Source organism: Colobus angolensis, unplaced genomic scaffold (assembly GCF_000951035.1).
Source record: "Colobus angolensis palliatus isolate OR3802 unplaced genomic scaffold, Cang.pa_1.0 Scaffold29, whole genome shotgun sequence".
In the NCBI taxonomy this organism is placed as follows: Eukaryota; Metazoa; Chordata; class Mammalia; order Primates; family Cercopithecidae; genus Colobus; species Colobus angolensis.
This window is the reverse complement of record NW_012116154.1, coordinates 379971-402520: the sequence shown is the minus strand read 5'-3', so window position 1 is coordinate 402520 and position 22550 is coordinate 379971. Positions and strand designations below refer to the sequence as shown.

General features: G+C 40.8%; 1 protein-coding gene across 2 annotated transcripts in view; it reads right to left on the bottom strand.

Annotated features, from left to right (window-relative positions):
• The window catches only part of ATP8A1 (ATPase, aminophospholipid transporter (APLT), class I, type 8A, member 1), a 278979-nt gene extending 259733 nt beyond the window's left edge, over window positions 1–19246 (bottom strand). For both annotated transcript variants that reach the window (XM_011949035.1, XM_011949034.1), the window contains exon 1: window positions 18973–19246. In XM_011949035.1, the coding sequence (XP_011804425.1) occupies window positions 18973–19021 (49 nt within the window). In that variant the 5' untranslated portion in view covers window positions 19022–19246. The remainder of the gene's footprint in view (window positions 1–18972) is intronic.
• Between the last annotated feature and the right edge of the window lie 3304 nt (window positions 19247–22550).

Genomic DNA, 22550 nt, shown 5'->3' with positions numbered 1-22550 from the left:
TCTATCAAGGATAATCATCTTAAGACTAGAAAGGTCAGAATGAACATTAGTTGGAAGAACTAAACCAAAAGACAAGGTAGGGGATTATCTTAAGAGGAAAAAAAAGAAAAATCAGCACCTAACTGCTCTAAATGAATTCCTAACTTATAGCAAATACATATATGTAGGTATATACATATATATAATTATTTTCTAACCTACAGAACTGTGAGAACCTTCAAAATAGTTAAATGAACTGTTACTAATCAGAGATGAACTATGGTGAATGAGAGAGGAACTAAAAGATGAAGACAATTTAGTTATTGTTCAGTATGCATGGGGGATTGGTTCCAAGACCCCTTACAAAATCTGCAGATGCTCAATTACCTTACATAAAGTGGTGTCGTATTTCAAATAACCTACACACATTCTCTTGTATTTTAAAAATCATCTCTCGATTACTTATAATACCTAACACAATGCCCACACATCATTTGCATGGATTCAACATAGTACTTGGTGTGTGGCAAATTCAAGTTTTGTTTTTTGAAACTATGGAATTTGTTTTTTTTTTCCTGAATACTTTGATCCATGATTGGCTGAACCCATGGATATGAAACTCAGGGATAAGGAGGGCCACCTGCACTCTCCCAGTGTTCTAAAAGGTAGATAGATCATGAAGATCATAAACCACTGTTTTTTAAAATGGGAGTCTACAGATGTGCTTTCAAAGTTCACATATTTACAAAATGGGATCCACTGCTTCTAAAGGATTTTTGGGAAAGATCTGAAAATTCAGAAGTTAAAAGAACATTTCTGAGAATTCAGTTAAACATGGAACTGAGCTTAAGTATTTTGAAAGCAGTGTTTCTCATACAAAGGATATATTCTCAAAGACCGAAAAGAAATGTTCCCTCTAAAAAAGGTCCTTTACACTGGATAAATCTGAATAATGTTATTGATCAATGAGTTTGAGGCCAATGCTAGTCAAACATTAAGTGCAGCTGATTAACAGACTGCTTAAAAGGGAGGTGGTGACTGGTGAGGACCAAATCCCTTTTCTTTCTTTTCAAAAATAGAACCCTTAACATCTGGATTTCAAGAAGGCTTTTGGGTAGGCCCTATTGTTATAAATGAAGACACATGATTCCATGATTATGAAACAATATGGATTCACAACTACATAGTTGACAAACATACACGGAGGGGTCTCACGTACTAAAGCTATTCTTTGGTCATCCCTGCCTATGAGCCCTTCTGAAAGAGCCTCCCTTGGGTCACCCTTGGACTCTGTCTCTCCTTCCATTTCCTGGCCTAGTACCTGAGCCCTAGGTGTCAGGGTCAACATGGAACACCTGACCATCAGGCCAGCCAGATCCCTTTTAGAGAATGCGGATTTGTGGTCAGCCAACTCAGCACCAAGCAAGTAACATCATGGACAGTTGGGCTGGAGGGAGCATCATGGCATTCTGAAGCCACATGCACGCCAAAGTTAGGAAGTGAAGGAGCAGACATACAGAGACAAAAAAAAAAGGCAATGCTGGGCAGAGTGAGAGATCCCAAAGACCCAGTTCAATGAACCTCAGCTGTGATACAAGAGGATCCCTTAGAGTAAATGCCTAACTTAGTAAGGGCTTTGGGTCCAGACTGCCTGGATTCCAATGACAGGATAAGGACACATGACATGATTAATCAAAGTACAGATGACATGAAAAAAAAAATCAGAATTCAAGAAGATTCTGACAGGCTGAATAAGTTGAAGGTTCTATACTAAAGGCCTAAATAATCAACTGTGTAAATACAATATGGGAGACACCTGACCCAGTGAGGCGTGTAGTATATAAATGTTTTTACTGCTTTTACTGCTTTCTTATCAAGAAAAAACTTGCTAAGAATTTGAGGTGTCTCAGAATGGAATGGGCTGTCATAAAAGGGGGTGTGTTCCCTTCACTGTGAAGTATTCAAGCTGTATCAGCTACTGTGTTGCATTAAATGACTACTAAGTTCCCTTCCAACTCTAGAATCCAAGGATTCTATCCTTTCATTTATTTATTTATTTTAAAGACAACTATAAGCTTATCGAGAGAACCACTGATACAGTGTAGGGTGCAAGTTTTCATCATTTTGTACATGGAAAAGAGTATTATTAAATTAGTTACTATAAATGCTTGTAGGATAGTTAACCCCATTGATTTCAGTAGCAGTGTGTTCATAGGAAGATAGAACTGAATTATAGCTCTGAATGAGCTAGGCCTTAAAAAGTACTGGGGAAAAAATGAATGAACAATGATGAAAGTTATCTGAATCATTACAACTTTCATTTTTAGAGCTATTTACGCATTTTATAACATACAAACATGTAGATATATGATTGGTTCCAACAGACTAGTCCTCGTTTTATTACAAGACGCAGAAACACCCAAATAACATCATTATGCTGCTACATTAATCTCAGAATGAGTCAGTGGAGTTTAACTGGCACCTGCTTCTTACCTCCATTGTGACTTTGCAAGAGAGGAAAAACAGCTCACTTTTTTTTTTTAAAACAAAGTCTCAATCATCAAAATCATCCAGTGAAGAAACTAAAGTCTTCCTGCCCATTACAACTTTGTTAGGGACATCAGTACAGCACACACAGCAACATACACTGTCCACAAACAAGAACAAGTGTTTTATCCTACAGAACCAGACACTACCCAGGGTAAGGAAAGTGTGACACTCTCATCTGCCTGCTGATAACACGGTGCCACAACCAGGTTTGCAAAATACCAACAAGTTCATTAAACAAAGCTAGAAAAAGAGGAAACCCACAAAAGAGCATCCAAGAACTCCAGCATGCCCTAACTCAGACTCTGAGAATGGGTGTGGCTCTGGGATGGCTCATCTACCACAAGCACTGTGGGCAGTACTGAAGAACCCACCAAGACTGGTCAGATGAGACTGGCTCAATGAGCCAACAGTCATTTCACAAAACAAAGTAAGGAATGGTCAGCATCGTTCAGGATGTAGCTAAAGAAGAAGACAGAAACCTCCACTAAACAGATTAAGCAAGGATGTGTGAATGACAGCTGGTGGGCTGCAAAGATTTAAAAGACCCAGCACAATGCTCAGTGACATTAAAGCAATGACACCTACACATGTGTGAGATTGCCGCACTCCCTACTCAATCCACAGGTAGAACAAAAACGATGCGAGGGTGGATGAAACAAATGCTTCAAGAACCTTCTAAAGCCATAAAAAAATCACCCCATGCAGAAAGTACCTTCTAATGCAACATTTGTACCTCGAGATGCTACTACTACTAATTAGAATCATGAAATTAGCTCTCTAGACCTGCTGATACACCATCTGACCACTGCCATGCAAGGTATGACAGGCATACAGATGAATATAAGACAACTCCACGAGACTTCAAAACCACTCCAGCATTTTTAAAAACTCAGTTTCCAAAATCTGAACAGCTTGATCTTATCCCAGTCACTCACCAGATGCAGATTCAAGAAACATTTGCTTAGCACCTACTTTATAGTAAGTGTTTTCATTTAATATATCCAGTCTGGAAAATGTCCCTGCAGTTTGGAGCACCTCAAGAGCCAAAAGAACACAGTGATGACATGAAAGACTGCTCTCATCAACTCTGATTGGGCAGCAAAAAGTCCTGGCAATGTAATTATCGATCCCAAACAGAATAAATCCATACAGTTCTCAGATACCTGAAATTCATAGCGATGGGGAACATGTATTACACTAACAGGTACATTTACTGAAACTCTAAAGAATATTCAGAGAAAAGAAGATGGGGGAAACAGAAGACGGAAATTCTGAAATCCAGATTTTAGGATGAATGCAATACTCTAAGAGAATAAAATAAATGTCTACAAACATATGTATTTTTGGCACATGGGACTTTTCTCACTCCTTTCTAAGATGCAAGCTGGTTTTCATTCCTTCATCCCAGTGTTTTCTATTTCGGTAAATGGCACCATTGTTTTGGGCTCGGGGCCCAAAACTTTAGTCATTTTTGACTCCTTTTTCTTAAAATTCCATATCCTATCCATCAACAAATCTGTTGGATCTATCTTCTAGCTATATTCCAAATCTTGACCCCTCCCCTTCATGTCCACTGATGCTTAGTAGTTGAAGCCACTATCATTTCTCCTTGTTTCAACCCTTACCCCCAAGATGAAATCAGAATCCCTGGGGTAGGACCAGGGGTCAGCATGTTGAAAACTCCTTGGGAGATTCCAGTGTGTAGCCAGGCGTGGTCTCCTCACTATACAACAGGCAGATGACTCGCTGGTAGGTATTACCACTTTATCAAAGAGAAACAGGAGTCTAACAGAGGTTAAGTGACATGCTCAAGGCCACACAGCTTTGAAGGGCCAGAACACACATACCACACCAGGCCTATAGGAAGTCCCAGTGCCTCGTTTCACTTTCTTGCCAGTCAATTATTTATAGGGCATTAGCTTAGGATGTTAAAGATAGCTTCCAGTGTAGTCATGCCACAAAAAAAAATATGCCCTACTTGTTAGGTGGCTACCATGTCAAGTCATCTGGTACTGAGCAGACCAAAAACACATGAAACAAACAGTAACAATGGTGATTTATTTGCTTCAATTAATTATTTAAAAGGCCAATTTTAGCTGAACATATGGAAAAATGTCTGACCTTCTACAAAGAAATCTACTAAGTTCAGACTGAAGGCCTTCGTATTAGGCTTAGTTAAAATGAAAATATATAGGAGAGTGGTTCACCAACCACAAGGATAAATTCCACAGGGAAATTCACTTAATAAGTTCAAGGGGAAATTCACTTAATAAGTTCAAGGGGGAATTCAATTTGGTACCTGGGGAAATTAAGAAGTTTTTTTTTCTTTTGCTAATTGTATTCACTTGGAAGTCAACAAAAGGCCAATTCATGTAATGATTCTTTTACTGAACTTTAAACAAAAAGATAGAAATCAGTCGCCATGTGGGGTTAAATTGAGCCAACAAATTCAGAACTTTCCCTCCTCTACAAGATCAAATTCTGGCTTTTGAAAATAATTTCCATCTGCAAAGTACAAATCACATTATCATCTAATAAAAGGAAAGTCTAGATGCACAGACAAATAAGGACAGAAGAGAACTATAAAATAAACAGCAATCACAAATACTGGACACAATGCACTTGATCTACAGTACTATGGTTTTTTTCTAATCCCCAGAGCTTCACGTGATAATACTCCCACCCAGCAGGGGCCACCGGCAGCATCCTAAAGCCAGAACCCAGCGCCCATCAGAGTGGCCACCGAGAAACACATTGGCCAAACAAGGAGTCTCGAAAATTGGCCTCATCTCAGCAACAAGGGAAGGCAGGTAAATTGGGAGTTTTCACATTTTGTACATTAACCTATAAAAGATTATCTCATGTCATAATGGGATAAATCAATAAATCTAGACTAATGAAAACATACTTCTTGAAAAAAAAAAGTTGCCACAGAAATTTCAAAGACTTTTACCCAGTCATTATGCTATTTTTTCAGCTGCAAATGACTAAATATTTGGGCTACAAATATAGGCTGAATAAAGCAACTAATTACTACAACATACTAAAAGCAAGCAGGTTAGCAAAAAACTAGTAATGACACTGCAGAAAAGCTCATATTGAACAAGCTCCCAGAGTAGATATAACACCAGCTAAAAATAAACTAAATGTGTTGTACTCTTCACTTAGTTGCACTGAATTGAATGTTCAATTCAGAATTTTAAAGAAAGTCTTCAAAACTTAATAAATAGTATTAATGTATGACTTTGATCATTTCTGAGAGGGGAAATTAGGAGTATAATCAGTCCTATTAGCTAATTGGATGACATACAATTTACCAAAAATATTGGGGTTTTTTTTGATAAATATTTTTGGTAAATTGTTTATCACCCAGCTACCTAATGCTCTTGGTTTCTTGGCTCACAACCTTGGCTCTACACCACTGTTTACAATACCACTGCACATTAGAATTACCTAGGAGATAAAATATTAATGCTTGGTTCCTATCCCTATAGACCAGACCAACTGATTCCACCATTCTGGGATGGGTTTAGGAATCTGTATTGTTTAGAAGCTCCCTAATTATGAAGCCAGGGTTGAGCATCACACGATGTGGCTATAAAAACAACCCACATTTCACAAGTCTCCCACTGCCCTATCCACATTAGACACACTTTTCATTAAAGATAGCAGAGGCATTCCTCCTCATGTCATTTCTCTAACATTTACCCACAACAATGAAAATCAGGTTTAGGAAAGCTGACTTAAGTTCACTGAGAATATTTATCACAGCCATTCTGGCATAGACGGTAGACTGAACCCAACTTAAACTTAACAAATAGAGCAGCCACTAGGATTGGGTAAAACTTAAACTCATTTCATTTCTTTGGTCAGAGACAGAACATGGCCTAGGTTAGAAAAAAAACAAGTAGAGTGAGACAGACTAGAAGGGAACTGGAAAGGGCCAACTAGTCACAGCCACTGGGATGACAATACAGTGGCAGAGCAAGAGATCCAGGAAAAATGGAAATGGGCAACAACTACACTCAGAACCGAAGATCTCCTGCATGGGGCAACAATGTGGGTTCAGGTGAGTTGGTCAAAAGCAATCGTGGGTAAAGTGCAAGCAAATGATACTCAGAAACCTTGGCAGGCCTGGTCTGGCATCAAAACTGATCACAAATGCTGAGCACTGGAGTCCAAGCTAGGGTTGGGAACCAGCATCTCCTCCTACCAAGAGCAAGGCAGGGCCCCCATCCTGGAGCTCTATAAGCTGCTGGAACAGGCACTCAGGGTCAGGGAAGTGGTGACAGGGTGTGCATGCCTCATCTTTATAGTGCTAAATCAGAGCTCTTTAAATGTCGATGGTAAAAATTTTTGGGACTAAATCTATGTGGGGTTGAGGAAGGGACAAGGGAAAAAGATGGTCTGTAGAAGCTGGAAGATTTGTTTTATACAACGTTAGCTTTATTTTGGGACCAGAATTATCCACAGGGACCTAGGTCAATTACAGAAGCTGAACTGGTCTAGGCTGGCATCAGAACAAACCATCTCTTTGACTCACCCCTGCATGCATACCTCTGTTTGCTTGCTTCACTCACAAAGGTCAATCTTGTACTCTCAACAGGTCTGGCCCACTAAAGTGGTATTCTGGTCCAGAACCCAGGCTGACTTTGGCCTTCTTAGTGACATTCTGAGCTGTCACTCAACTAATCTGATATTATTAAGCACAGCCCCAGATGGATCAAGATCAGTCATCTCCTTCAAAGAGAGTTCACACAAAACAATGAACAGAGGCTCAATTTAAAAACAGACACCTCTCTTTGCCAAGTCAATTAGAGGTCTAATCAATCCATGAAGCCAAGTTCTATATAGTTGTCCCTTTAGAACAAGTGATGGTGATACTGTCCATAAAAGAATACTACTTAGAGCTTTACCTACTTCACATCTCATGCTAGCATTTAAATAAAAATGAATAGGAAGACATGGCAGGGTGTTTTATCAAATATATTTTATAAGATATTTAAAAAATGGAAATAAAACAGGCTACAAAAGATGCCACAATGTACTTACATAAAATCTCTAAATTGCCACAAGGACCAAGTCAAAGGCAGCATTATCTAAGCACCAGTATAATGTGTGAGGTTTCATACACACGTGGCTGCCTTCTGTTGTTAGGAAGGGAGCTGAAGACTTAAATCTCGAGATCCATGTATGTATTTCTAATAAGCTTACTTTGAGCTGTGAGTTTCCATTACAAAATTTTGTATTCTGAAAAATTCTAGTACACCCTAACAAGTAAGCATACGCTAAAGGTATGATTTACAACTATGCTGTTCAATACAGTGGCCACTAGTCACATGTAGCTACTGAGCACACGAAATAGTCCAAATTGAGATGCACTATAAAATGCCCACCAGATTTAGAAAACTTAGCACAAAAAAATGTAAATTATCACTTGTAAATTTTTATAACAATAAAATATTGAAATAATATTTTGGATATATTGAGCCCAAGAAAATTCATATTTACAATACATATTAGTATTTATATATTAAATACACTATTACTTGTATTATTTAACATTAAATATATAGTGTTAAAATTCATTTAACTTATTTCTTTTTACATTTTAAATGTAGCTGGTTGATTGTGGATCATGTTTTATTTCTTTTAGTGCTGATCTCAGATATAAATGCCAATTTGATACTGTAAGTAGATTCCATAGAACTATTAGTTAAATCTAGCTGGTCTAAATTTCACCTTATTCCTAGCAAAAAGGAGAAAAAGGAGTATTATCTCAGCCATCATGTCAGAGCCACTATATGAAACCATAAAAGTAGTAAGTTGGAAGCAGAGTCCACAACACATCAGCAGATAAAAGTGAACCATTCTTTCTCAAAAAGTAGTAAAACCAACATATACCTGGTCAAATCTTATTAATTTAAAACCTCATTTTAAGATACTTTGCTTTAAGGTATACAATATAATTTTAAAACCTACAGAGACAAAAAGTAACTGAAAAACAATATCAAAGTAGCAATAATTGAAGAGGGAAACTAAGCATACATGACTCAATATAAGAAACATGCCAATTCTCTTAATATAAATTTATAAACAATGCAATTCCAATAAGTATTCCAACATTTTTTAACTTGATTCAATGATGTACTCATAAATTCAAATAGAAAAATACACCTATGGGGGGAAAGACAAAAACAAACAAACAAAAAAACCCAGAAAAACCTAGAGAAAAGAGCAAAGAAAATGGGACAGCTAAGATAATATTTTTTATTATGTTGCAGTAAAGGAATTTGATACCAGGAGCTAAAAGGGACCAAAATAAAGAGAGGTGGGAGGGAAGGGAAAGAGAGATTGACTCCAGAAAACAACTCAAATATATACATAAGGAAGCACCTCAAATCAGTGTGGGAGGAAAGGATTATTAAATACATGGTTATTATGTCAGGTAAATAATTTGAGGAAAAATCAGATCCAGGACTCACATTTCACCACAAAGTAAATACCACAGGAATTACTAATATAACTGTTAAAATGAAACCCAAAAGTACTAAAAGAAAAACATAATTGAAAAATTATCTTGAAATGAAAAATATGACATTAAAGCAGAAATTTAAAAAAACAAAGATTATACTTCATAAAAATTAACTTACATACTGCTAAAGCACTACAAAGTTAAGACAAACTATGAATAAGGAAAAAGGTAATATCTTTAACATATAAGTTCTTAAACTTCAATACAAAACTTTATAAACAATTCAGAAAAAAATCACTACATTTACCAAAGTATGTTCAACTTAATAAAGCAATGTAAACTTAAAGACTTACTTTTTACATTCTATATTCATAAGGATGAAGAAAAATGCTATGCAATGCTGCAAAAGGGATAAACAGGCACTCTCATTCACTTTCAGTAGGAGTGTAAACCAGTATAATTTTTCCAGCAATTTTCAAATATGTATCAAAAGTCATAGAAAGATATATATTTTTTACCCAGAAATTCCACGTCTAGGGACTTTGAAAAAACCATCAGAAAGGTATACAAAAAGATACAAAGATGCTTGTTCAAGAGTTTAAAAAAACTGAAATGACCTAAATGCCCACCCATAGGGTTCTTTAGTAAGTTATTCTGTACTAACATAAAAATGCTAAGCTGTCATAAAATTAATAAAATTGATCTGTTCATTCAACAAAGATTTACTGAGCTGCTACCAAGTGTCAAGCACTATTCCAGGCATAAAGGATAAAACTAGCAACAGACAAAATTTACACAAATCTATATTGGCACAGATACCCATAAAAATTACTAAAAATAATGCAGATTACTCATTCTTCCTAACAAATATATATTTTCTGGAAAACACAAAGGACGTATACTAAAATTCTAACATTGTAAATATATAAATTTATATGAAGTATATAAAATTTTATAATCACAATGTGATTTGGATGGCATAGTTTGAGATGAATTTTACTCTCTCCTGCAAGACTTTTTGAAGCATGAGTTTTTCCCAGTGAGCAGGTAGTACTTCTATCAAGACTAAAGTTAAGCTCCTCCATTAAAAACAAAGCTCAGAGTAATTCATTCATTTAGCAAATACAGAGTGGTGGCTATGTGGCAGACAAAACTAGGTGTAGAGGGTACAGCAGTGAACAAATCTCACAAAACCGGTCCTTTAGTGGTGCTAAGGTTTCAGTAGGAGGGTACCAAGCACATCTAGATTTAGTTAAGAGTATTTTACAAATTGGATTATAAGGCATTTTCATCTTTAGGGCATAGATTCATTCATTTGACCAATGCTTGTGCTCCTACTATGTGCCAGGCAATGTCCTCATGGGGAGCAATATATCAGTGGACAAACCAGACAAAACCCCCTGCCCTTAGGGAGCTTACTACCTGGAGAATACAACCATTGGAAGGTCTGGGCTCCTTTCACTATAGAGGTAAAGAACGAAGGGGAAAGTGATGGCCTTCACGTCACTGACATTCTAATGAAACCATGTGAATACAGATCCACACGGCAAACATTTCATTAACTTCAAAAGCATCCTCTGACCTACACAAACGTTCCCATAGCTGTAACATAGGTACGTGCTTCAACTGTTATTGAAATGACAGAAAAAAAACAAAACAAAACCATGAATTCTGCACTGAAAATACAAAACCTAAAATAATTAGATCTAATACACTTATATCTCCAAAATTGCACTAAGTAAAATGACACCTATTTTGAGACTTTCAAACATTGATGACATGCTGTATCGCTATACTCATACACACCTTCTCACACAGTGCTACTTCAGGTATAAGGTATATCTGAACTCAGCTCCATGTTTCTTTTGGGACCTCCTTCATCCACCACATCCTTTTGTCCCACCACCCATTTAGCTGGCACAAAGCTGGTGCATAATAAGTGGTTTTTAAAGCAACAAAAACCTTAGTCATCTTTTACGTAGAATAGTCTCCTAAGATTTTTATTTTATTTATAAAATTTATAAATTATTTTATTTATAAAATTTATAAAAATTGCTTTTTATTCCTTTTGTTACCTTTTATGTAAATAAAACATAGTATTCTACATAGTTAAAACATTTTAGAGTTGCCATTTAGAAAAACAATTCCTAAAACAACTTCTGGACACATCGCTTAGCACATATTTTACATAATAAAATAAATGTCGTCATATTTTAGCATTATAGTATTCAACAGAAGAAAACGCAAACCACTGGATAGGTATGTGAAGTTTTTCTGTGTGTGCATTTCTTTAGTTTTGAACAATTTAATCCTTATTATATGTAAAGTAGGAGCTCCAGAGCAGTTTCTATTTTATCCAAGCAAGAGCCTTTGGTAATCTGAGAACCTCACTGTGACTGATTCTGTTGCCTGCCCTGATAGAGTTTGGCTGTGTCCCCACCCAAATCTCATCTTGAATTGTAGATCCCACAAATTTCACATGTCATGGAGGAACCCAGTAGGAGGAAATTGAATCATGGGGACAGGTCTTTCCCATGTTGTTCTCGTGATAGTGAATAAGTCTCACAAGATCTGATAGTTTTATAAATGGAAGTTTCCCTGCACAAGCTCTCTCTGCCTGCTGCCATCCATGTAAGATCTGACTTACTCCTTCTTGCCTTCTGCCATGATTATGAGACCTCCCCAGCCATGTAAGTCCATTAAACCTCTTTCTTTTGTAAACTGCCCAGTCTCGGGTACGCCTCTAAGTGTGGAACTCCCTAGAGACTTGTTGAATGGCTTTGACCAAAATGCTGATAATGATACGGACAATGAAATCCAAGCTGAGGTAGTCTCAGATGGAGATGAGGAATTTGTTGCAAACTAAAGCAAAGGTGACTCTTGTTACGTTTTAGCAGAGACTGGCAACATTTTCTCCCCACCCAAGAGATTTGTGGAACTTTGAACTTGAGAGGGATAATTTAGGGTATCTGGTAGAAGAAATGTCTAAGCAGCAAAACATTCAAGAGGTGACTTAGGTGCTGTCGAAGGCATTCAGTTTTAAAAGGGAAGCAGAGCATAAAATTTTGGAAAATTTGCAGCCTAACAATACGATATAAAAGAAAATTCCATTCTGTGAGGAGAAATTCAAGCCCGCTGTAGAAATGTGCATAAGTAAGAGGAGCTGAATGTTAATCACCAAGACAATGGGGAAAATGTCTCCAGGGCATATCAGAGACTTCCTGGCAGCTCCTTCCATCACAGGCCTAGAAGTTTAAGAGGAAAATATGGTTTCATGGGCTGGGCCCAGGGCCCCTCTGCTATGTGCAGTCTAGGGACTTGGTGCCCCTTGTCCCAGCCACTCTAGCTGTGACTAAAAGGGGCCAAGGTACAGCTCAGGCTATTGCTTCAAAGAGTGCAAGCCCCAAGCCTTGGCTGCGTCCACGTGGTGTGGAGACTGCAGGTGCACAGAAGTCAAGAACTGAGGTTTAGGAACCTCTGCCTAGATTTCAGAAGATGCATGGAAACGCCTGGATGCCTGGACAGCAGTTTGCTGCAGGGGCAGGGCCCTCATGGAGAACCTCTGCTAAGGCAGTATGGAAAGGAAATGTGGGGTCAGAGCCCCCACACAGAGTCCCTACTGGGGCACTGCCTAGTAGAGCTGTGAGAAGAGGGCCACCGTCCTCTAGATCCCGGAATGGTAGATCCACCATCAACTTGCACCGTGCATCTGGAAAAGCCACACTCAATGCCAGTCTGTGAAAGCAGCCAGAAGGGGGACTGTACCTTGCAAAGCCACAGGGGCGGAGCTGCCTGAGACCATGGGAACCCCCCTCTTGCACTGGCATGACCTGGATGTGAGACATGGAGTCAAAGGAGATCATTTTGGACCCTTAAGATTTGACGGCTCTGCTGGATTTTGGACTTGCATGGTGCCTGTAGCCCCTTCCTTTTGGACAATTTCTCCCATTTGGAATGGCTGTATTTACCCAATGCCTGTACCCTCATTGTATCTAGGAATTAACTAACCTGAGTCTGATTTTACAGGCTCATAGGCAGAAGGGACTTGCCTTGTCTCAGATGAGATTTTGGACTGTGAACTTCTGAGTTAATGCTGAAATGAGTTAAGACTTTGGGGGACTGTAGGGAAGGATGATTGGTCTTGAAATGTGAGGACATGAGATTTGGCACAGGCCAGTTGGTGGAATATGGTTTGGCTGTGTCCCCACCCAATCTCATGTTGAATTGTAACACCCACAATTCTCATGTGTCATGGGAGGAACCTGGTGAGAGGTAACTGAATCGTGGGGGTTGGTCTTTCCCATGCTGTTCTTGAGATAATGAATAAGTCTCATGAGATCTGATGGTTTTAAAAATGAGAATTTCCCTACACAAGCTCTCTCTCTCTGCCTGCTGCCATCCATGTAAGATATGACTTGCTCCTCCTTGCCTTCCGCCATGATTGTGAGGCCTCCCAGACATGTGAAACTGTAAATCCATTAAACCTCTTTCTTTTGTAAATTGCCCAGTCTTGGGTATGTCTTTATTGGCAGTGTGCAAATGGACTAATATACTGCCCAATAACCATACACCCTTTTCCTTTTGTAACACAGCACTGGGTAATGTGTCCACCTGGAAATTTCCATTTCCCAGCTTGCCCTGCAAATGGAAACCAATGTAAAATAAGCATTAGCTTTTGTGTGGCGCTTTCTGGAAAACCTGTTTGTCTTTCACCCTTCCATTTTCTCTGGCTAAAACTATTGTACATGATGGCTGGCACCCCAGCAACCATGCTGTGACTTTATGGAAGTCAAACTCTCAAGACGGTGAAGCAGAAAGGCACAAGGAGTCAACATCCCTTATGACTTTGTGTAGCAAGCACAGCCAACCCTGACCGTCTACCTCCATACTAGTTTCACAGGAGTGAGAAAAACTATTTTGTGTAAGCTACCATTATTTCAGTCTGTTTCCATATTACAAATGCTAAGTTCGAACACCCATTTGATTTATCTGGGGCAGCTAAATAAAGAGACCTAAAATTCTTAGTCTTCTGCTTTACCTACTCTTCTTGCCTTCTGGCAAATTTTTCCACTATCGGATTTCAACTATTGTTTCTCAACTCAAGATTCCCAAGTTTGAGGTTTCCCACATCTCATCTCAAAATTTCCAACTACCTTTGAAACATGTCCATTTGGATGTCCCAGTTACCTCAAAATTTGAATTAGTATAATCTCTTATTTTATTAATCCTTCTTCCCAATTTCCTTATTGTTTAATAGATTTTCTCAACCAATCAAGTTCAAGACTGTAATGGAAATTTCTTCAAAATGTGTTTTACCAGCACCAGGGTATCTTGGGAGGCTCATTAACAAGGTGAATCCCCAGGCCCACCACAGATTTACTCAACTAAATCTTCACGAGCCAGCCCAATATGATCCCTGGTAATTTATGAACACATTACCAATATGTTATTACCAATGAAATATCAATATGCTATTCCCAATAAGATCCATGGTAACTTATTAACATTAGAATTCTAAATTATTGCTTCAGAATTGCCTTTTAAAAAAAAGTCTTTCTCTCTCCTGCCCTATGTTTACTAAATATTCACTAAATAGCAAAGTCCTATAATATGATTGATATAATTTGTCTGTGTCCCCACCGAAATCTCATCTTAAATTGTAGTTCCCATAATCTCCAAGTGTTGTGGAAGAGACCTGGTGGGAGGCAACTGAATTATGGGGGCAGGTCTTTCCTGTGTTGTTCTCATGATAGTAAGTCTCATGAGATCTGATGGTTTTATAAAAGGCGGTTCCCCTGCACACGCTCTCTTGCCTTTGCTCCTCCTTCACCTTCCGCCATGACTGTGAGGCCTCCCCAGCCATGTGAAACTCTGAGTCCATTAAACCTTTTTTTCTTTATAAATTACCCAGTCTTGGGTATGTTTTTATTAGCAGCCTAAGATCAGACTAATATAATGACCTTTGTGAACTCATTTCCTACTACTCTTCCTCTCACTACTCCTAATTCCAGATTCTCTCCTGCCTTGGGGCATTAGCTCTGGCTGGAACACCCTTCCCCCAGATCCCTACCAGGCCAACTTTCTTATTTCCTTCATGCCAACTTTTCAATGAGGACTAGCCTAACTAACCTGCTTAAAATTGCAATCCGTCCACCCACCTTAATTAAACATTTCGCTTTCTCTTCATTTTCCCCATAGCATTTACCACACAACAAACTCTATAATTAGCGTATTTTGTGTGTGTTTTGTCTCCTGCCTCACTAGAAAGTAAGCACCTCCAGGGCCACACTTTTCCTCTTCTGTTAACTGAAGTATCCCAAGTGCCTGCCTGTAACAGTAGTTGAAATTCAGTAGACAACTGCTGAATTAGCTAATGATTCAGTCAGAAATCTGATTCCTCCCTTCCCATTCTCACTATTCCACTCCAATACTAATTGACTTTTGTCATTTTAAGACTGTTTTGCAACAGTCTATCTACAATACCCTTTCCTCCAAACCAGCCAACACACTTCCAGACTTACTAAGTTACTATTTTCAGGATGTCCCTCCCTTATAACAATGTGGCCCCCAACTGGCCCTGTTAGATATTATATATTGGAGTTACACTTAAATAAGAAATTAGATTCAATGAACTCTACGATCCTGTTCAAATATTTGGTCCTGTGTCCAAATGACTCACCTTGGCATTTAAAATGCTCTGTAATCTGGCAGTAGTCTACCTATCCAAACTTACAGCCTACTCCCTCCAAGTTTCCCTATGCTCTCGGCCAATTTCCTTAAGAACTCTGACATAAGCCGTGTTCACTTTCCCCATTTGTTCATGTCATGACTGTCTTCAACACTCTCCTAACTATAGAAACAGATGTCAGTATCCTTTAGGATCCTGCTGCTCAGACTGTGATCTGCAGGCCAGCATCCTTCAGCATTACCTGTGAGCTTGTCAGATATGTAGTAACTCTGGCCCGACTCCAGACTTCCTGAATCAGACTCTGCATTTAACAAGATCCTCAGGTGATTCCTATGAACCTTCGAGTTTGAGAAGCACTGTTTGAGGCCTCATCTCAAATCACACCTCAATGAAATGTTCACTCGGCAGGCCTCATGTTCAGGAATAAGTATGTACTAAATTCCTAATCTTCCACAGGTCCTGCGTCCCCTCACGGCATGCACAATGTTCCATTAACAACATCCCCTCTTAGACTATTTATTCCCTTTTAAGTCCTTTCTCCCCAGTTTGGTTGTAAACAACTTACAGGCATGACAGTCATACATCTGGCCAATCTGGAGGCAGGGAACAGAAACCCATTCAAGTCATTTCAAGGTGGGGGAAAAAGAGCTTATTTTAATGCTACTTGGGAACTAGGGCTATAAAATTCGGGGAGGGCAGGCTTCAAGGTCTGCCCATCAATTCCGTTCTCTTTGCTGTCTCTCTACTCACCCAGTTTCTGCTTTCTTCTATCAGCAGCATTCCCATGACCTATTATGGCCATCCATTCTCTCCCCTACCAGCCTATTCACCTCTGTTCCCTTCTGCTTTGACTCTAAATCTCTAACTTTAAGGTTTCCAAGAGAGAGATGATTAACACAGAGACTCTTTTTGAGCCAAACCACAAGGTTACAAGTGTCTGAGTCACATAAGAATTGGTTGCCCCTGGGTCAGGAACCAACCATAGTCCAATCAGCTGAGGCCAAAAAGGCTGCAGTTCAGAACAAGGCCATCTAGGCAGCATGGGCCTCTCTCAAAGGAGAATATTCCTTAGGAAAGGTAGGACTATATATATATTTTTTTTTTTTTTAATTTTTTTTTTGAGACGGAGTCTCGCTCTGTCGCCTGGGCTGGAGTGAGCGGCACCATCTCGGCTCACTGCAAGCTCCCGCTGCCACCACGCCCAGCTAGTTTTTTGTATTTTTTAGTAGAGACGGGGTTTCACCGTGTTAGCCAGGATGGTCTCGATCTCCTGATCTCGTGATCCGCCCGTCTCGGCCTCCCAAAGTGCTGGGATTACAGGCTTGAGCCACCGCGCCCGGCCCTGACTATATTTCTTAGGAAAGAAAAGTGTGGGCAGAGCAGGCAATGAGCCACAACGCCAGCCCCACAGAATCATCATTTGTCTTCACCACCGTCCCAAGCACAATGCTGAAGCTATAATAACTGGAATCAACCAATATCAGGGGAAAGAGTTATTCACCAAGCACCACTATGGCCCTGACACTGTGCTGGCCGCACATGGAATACGAAGATTAAACAAGCAGCAGTCCTTGTTTTCCCAGAGTTCTTAATCCAAATGTGTCACTGAACTAGTTACTTGACCTTGAGCAAATTACTAAACCATAATGGGTCACAGTTTCCTCAACTATCAGATGGCACTCTACCTTCACCAACCTCCAGGAGTGTTGTAAGGTTCCATAAGGTAATCATTGTAAAAGTACTTTGAAAAATACACAAGTTAATCAAGAACAGTACTGCAGCCCTGTAATCCCCTCACACGCCACAGGTTTTGCAGTGCTCTCAGATTTTTTCTCTTCCCCGTTTCCCACAATATATGACCCATCAATTACTGTTATTTAAAAGAACACCACCAACTATTACCGTTATATTTTCATACCTCTATGACTAATTTCACTCAGAAGTGTAAAAAAAAAATGAATTTTTAGTGTGCATTTTAAAAATATTATAATGTATTCAACTGTGTATGTAAAACTATAATGCCCTATATAAGTATTTTTTGGCGTATTACAAAAGACAGTGTGTACCAAATTCCTATGTAGTACACAGGCCAGTTTTGACTCGTGTGGCCTTCTCCCCACAGCAGTTTCATTTAATACTTCCGAAATACTGCAATCAGAAAATTTCAGGGACCCTATTTTTACAGGGAGACCCTAAGGAGAAAAAATGACCTGTCTCCACCTCTGAAATCCAATTCTCCTAACTTATATATCTTTTTTTTTTCTAAAACCACTTCACCACCGTCTTACATTAAAAGATGGAGGTGGGGAAGAAGAGCGGTAATCAGTGATGATGGCAGATAGATTTCCGAAAAACATGTTATTCCACCCTCTGCAGGATTCAAGTACAGGTTTATGGGAGAAGACAAACAAACCTTGGGATATTTATGGTCTTGGCTTTGACGTGAGCAAAATCAAATAATATTTACAGAGTGCCTGCCACATGGCAGGCAGGATGTTGATGGCTCCTCGGATACGATGAAGAGTCTGGGCCCTGGGAAAGCTTACTTGCTTCTACCCCGGAGCATCTGTTGCTCAGTGTTGACAACTGTGGCCATTCAAGAGCTGGCCCCAGGTGGAGCAAAGAAAACAGCTTCCACCTGGCTAAAAAGTCAGCTCAGCTGGTGGAAGTGAGGGTTTCGGGCAAAAGGGAAACAAAAATGAAACCTCAGACGGGAGCCGGTGGGACTCCGCTGCGGGAGGCAGAATTGCAGAAGCTGTAATGCAGGGGATCCACTCGGCACCCGACCCCTATGCAGGCTCCACGCGCTCCGAGAGGCAAGGGACTACGGATCAAAGGATTCTGCAGCCCGGGAAAAGCAAACTCGCTTCGCTGGGAGCTCAGATAGGGGGTTGCAAAACGGTGGGCGCTGGAGGCAGAGGCGGCGGGCTGGGGATCTGCTCACTAGGATGGAGAAGCTGAGTGGAAATCGAGCTGGTGGGGAGGGAGGTGGGCAGGGCGAGTGCTCTCAGTGACTGGGACCTAATGGTCACACTGCGGTGCTAAGCACGCCTCGGGGCTCCCGCCGAGAACACCCATTCGAAGGTACTGGAGCCTGGAAAGGGTCTACGAGTGCCCTGGGGGCAGCGCGGGGGGAAGGGTCCACTAGGAGCTGGGCGCGACAGTCGGACTGCCGACGGGGAAGAGGTGGGATGCGGTCTCTTCCAGGATAAACACACACACTCACACGCACACTCGCCGCCCGACCCCGGGTCAACCCCGAGCCTCAGCGGCCCCTCACCCTCGGCGCGGGAGCGGATCTCCGACACGGTCCTCCGCATGGTGGGCATCGCGGCGGCGGCTGCAGGTGGGTCCTCAGCCTGGACTCTGCACCTGTCACCTCACGGTACGCGCGGGAGACCCGGCTGCGCCGCGCAGAGCGCTCAGCTGCAGCCTGGGCAGCGCCACCCACCTAGGGCAGAGCCGCCGCCGGGCGCGGCCCCCGCACGCCGACAAGAGGAGAAAGGCGGCGGTGGCGGCGAAGGTGGCGGCGTCCGCAGAGCTGGGCTAGCTCTCGCTGCAGCCGCGGAAGGGCGGCTCGGCGAAGGGCGGAGCTCGGACGCCGGCGCCGGGGGTGGGGCCTGCGGGGCGAGCGCTCCCCCACCCGCGGCCGCTCTGCTAGGAAGGAGGGTGAGGGGCGGGGAGAGCCAGGGGAGCCTCCTTCGCCCCGCCCCTCCCCGCTTCGGACCGTATCACGACTCAAAGAGGGGGGGATCAGCTCTTAACCTCTTTAGTCCTCCAGCGTTTTCGCTCCGCCCGGCGGAGTTAGTTGACCCGGTCCCTCCTCCAGGCTACTCGGACTCTCTCACGTCTTGCTCAGAAAGGAAAGAATGCTCCGGCTGCTGCATTCTCACGAATTCCCTCCCGCTACCCCTGGCTTTTGATCGCAGTGGAGCCGCCCGTCGTCCGGAAAGTGCTGTTGGGTCTGAGCGGGCAGGCGAAAGCGAAAGGGTCTGGGACTACAAGGTTTAACTCCTAGCCAGAGCAGGGTAAAGGAACGACTGTTCACCGTCTGGGTGTAATTCTAACCTCTCTGCACGCCCAGCCTGACTCGTGGCCTGAGTCGCACTTGTCCTTCTGCTTCACCCACTAGCAACAGGCTGCGAGGTCGGGAGGCCCCGGGTGCCCATGGTCCGTGGGTCTTGGGTGCATCTGGGGCCCGCCTGCAAGTGGGCCCGGTGCATCTCCCTAGTTCAGGCTCCACAGCCTGACAAGGCACTGAAATTGCAATTAAGCCAACTAAGTATTGGCCCAGGTGGTTCACAAAAGACTTTTTTTTAATTTTAGTTAAATCTGCATAAAGTTGGATGCAGTCGTTTTATCTGCAAAGGGGAGAGGAATCTTTGTATAAAATCCATAAATACGTTAAATTTTAATTTGCCGATGTCTTTCAGATTGTCATAGCCTCATTACCTTTTATTTTGTATACCGAGATCTATGCTAACAAGTTGTCAAAACAAGTATTTCACCTTCAAGTTAAGATGTAAGGTTTTGTGCTGTTTCTGGCAGGAAAGCAATAAACCAGTAACAATAAATTAGAAGCAATTTGCTTCTTCCCTCATTTCATGCTCTTCCTCCAGCAACCAGCGAAAGAGATCCTCATATAGAGGCCTTTTATTTGAGATCTTTTCACATCCGGAAGCGAGAGAGCTGGAGAAGTTTGACCTGAGAGAGAAGTGATTATTTCCAAGCCTCAGGAAAAAATGAAATAAAATCTGCTAATAGCGTCCTATCTCCATTTGTGGTATTTTTTCTGCTCCCTGCAGGTAGCACTTGCTAATCAGAGCCCTGCCCTACATTAATACTCAGTCAGGCATTCAATGCATATTTATGAAGAGCCCACTCTAGTTGGCTCTGATTCAGAGACTGGAATTTAGAACAAAGGAAATGTATTCTCAGTGTTCATGGAACATCTCAGGGTAAAGCAGGACTCAACAATGAATGTATCTCTGTTTCAGTGATAGTCAGGATTTAGAAGTATGGTCTTCTAAACGTAAAAAATGAACACAGCTTTTTCTAGACTGTCATCACTGGCCATTTTTATTTCTTCCAAGGCCCAGGGTCTCCTTGTATAAAGCAGGCTTTCTCTGGCTTAATGAACATAAGTCTGAAACAAATTAAAGGGCTAATATAGCAAGGAAAATAGTAAAAATAATAATCAGCTTTAAAAGTTAGCGAACAGAAACTGGAGGAAATGCAGTGCTTTTCTGATTAACATGTTAGGTGTAGTTCTATATGAAGCCATAACTAGTTCTTATTAAAAATCAGTGCACAGCATCATGACGATAGTTGATTTATTTGTAATTCCTAATTAGTCCTCAGAAGGAGTTGAGGTTCAATTCTGCTTATTTATAAATAATAACTGAAGGAAGTTCCAGAAGTTACCTCTGTTTTCTATAGAGCAATCCATTTTTTACATGTGTGTCCCATTGACTCATCAGCAAAGCTGAAAACATTCATACAGGAAACAAGTCATTTATACAGAGAAGAATATTGCATGACATAGTCTACAGATTACTGTGTGTCCTTTCCCAGATATTATCACTTTATCCATAATGGCAAGCGTATCCCAACTACCTTGTTTCTTAAAAACCACTCATTCCTGATTGCTAGAAATCACACGTTTTTATTGGTTCAGAACTTGATTGAACTTGAGGATTGCACTAATCTGCATCTGCTTGATTTTAAGGCTCTTAGATCTTCTCACCTTCTATTGTGTGAGAAGTGCAATGTGCCAGCCCCTGGCAGGGAACTCTGGTTCCAGCCACATGACTTTGTCACAGCATCTGTAGTAGAATTCGGATGTCAGCAAGATCATTTAAAAACTTTCAGGTCATATGACTATACTGCTGATAGACTTAGAAGGAAGAGGGTTATTTAAGGACAACTTCTCTAAGAACCAGCTTTTATCCTCCACAAAATATACATTGAATACATAACATATGTGAGGTGCTGAGCCAGAGAACTAGGTTATAGAGGCACTTAATGAAAGCTAACCAGCAGTAGCAACAAGATGGCTAATATGTCATGCCAAATAGACAAGCAGCAACTATGGACTTTGAGAGAAGTTAAGTTTCTAAGAGCTGGGGTGATCAACATTGCTGAGCTAGATCTTAAAGTAGGAGTTAATTCTATAGAAATAAAAAGGAGACCTCTTCCTAGTGGGAATGCTTGGTAGTCTTGTTTAATGAATGTTTAAGGTCATTGGAGTGATAGAGGAGCATATATATTTGGCAGGAACAAAGAGACTGACTTGACTACAATGAAGGTTTTTCATTGGGAATCCATGTATGGAGACTAAAGGTGCCAGATTTGGGAGAGTCTGAAATGTCATCTTAGGATATTTTTGTTTCCTAATGAGCCTTCTAAATGAATGGTGTTAGGAATTCCAATATGCCCACTTTTAAGCTATTTTTTTTTGACATTTTCCCTTGAATTTTGCCACAAATTTTCCTCAACTTTACTAATTATGTTCTGATATAATGAACATTGTGTGGCAGATGTTCATTACATTCCCAGTAACTGTGCCATGTAGGACTAAATGGGAAAACATGTCTTTAGCTTTCTCTTTGAATTAGGATGGCTGTTTTATTAAGTAATTAGAGAAAATAAAAGTATGTGTAAATACATCTACTCTGTTCTGTCATAGCAGGGTGTGAACATCAATGGAACTTCAATGGCCTAAAGAGTTAGGTTTAGGGCGGAGCAAGATGGCCGAATAAGAACAGCTCCAGTCTCCAACTCCCAGCGCGAAGGACACAGAAGACCGGTGATTTCTGCATTTTGAACTGAGGTACTGGGGTCATCTCACTAGTGAGT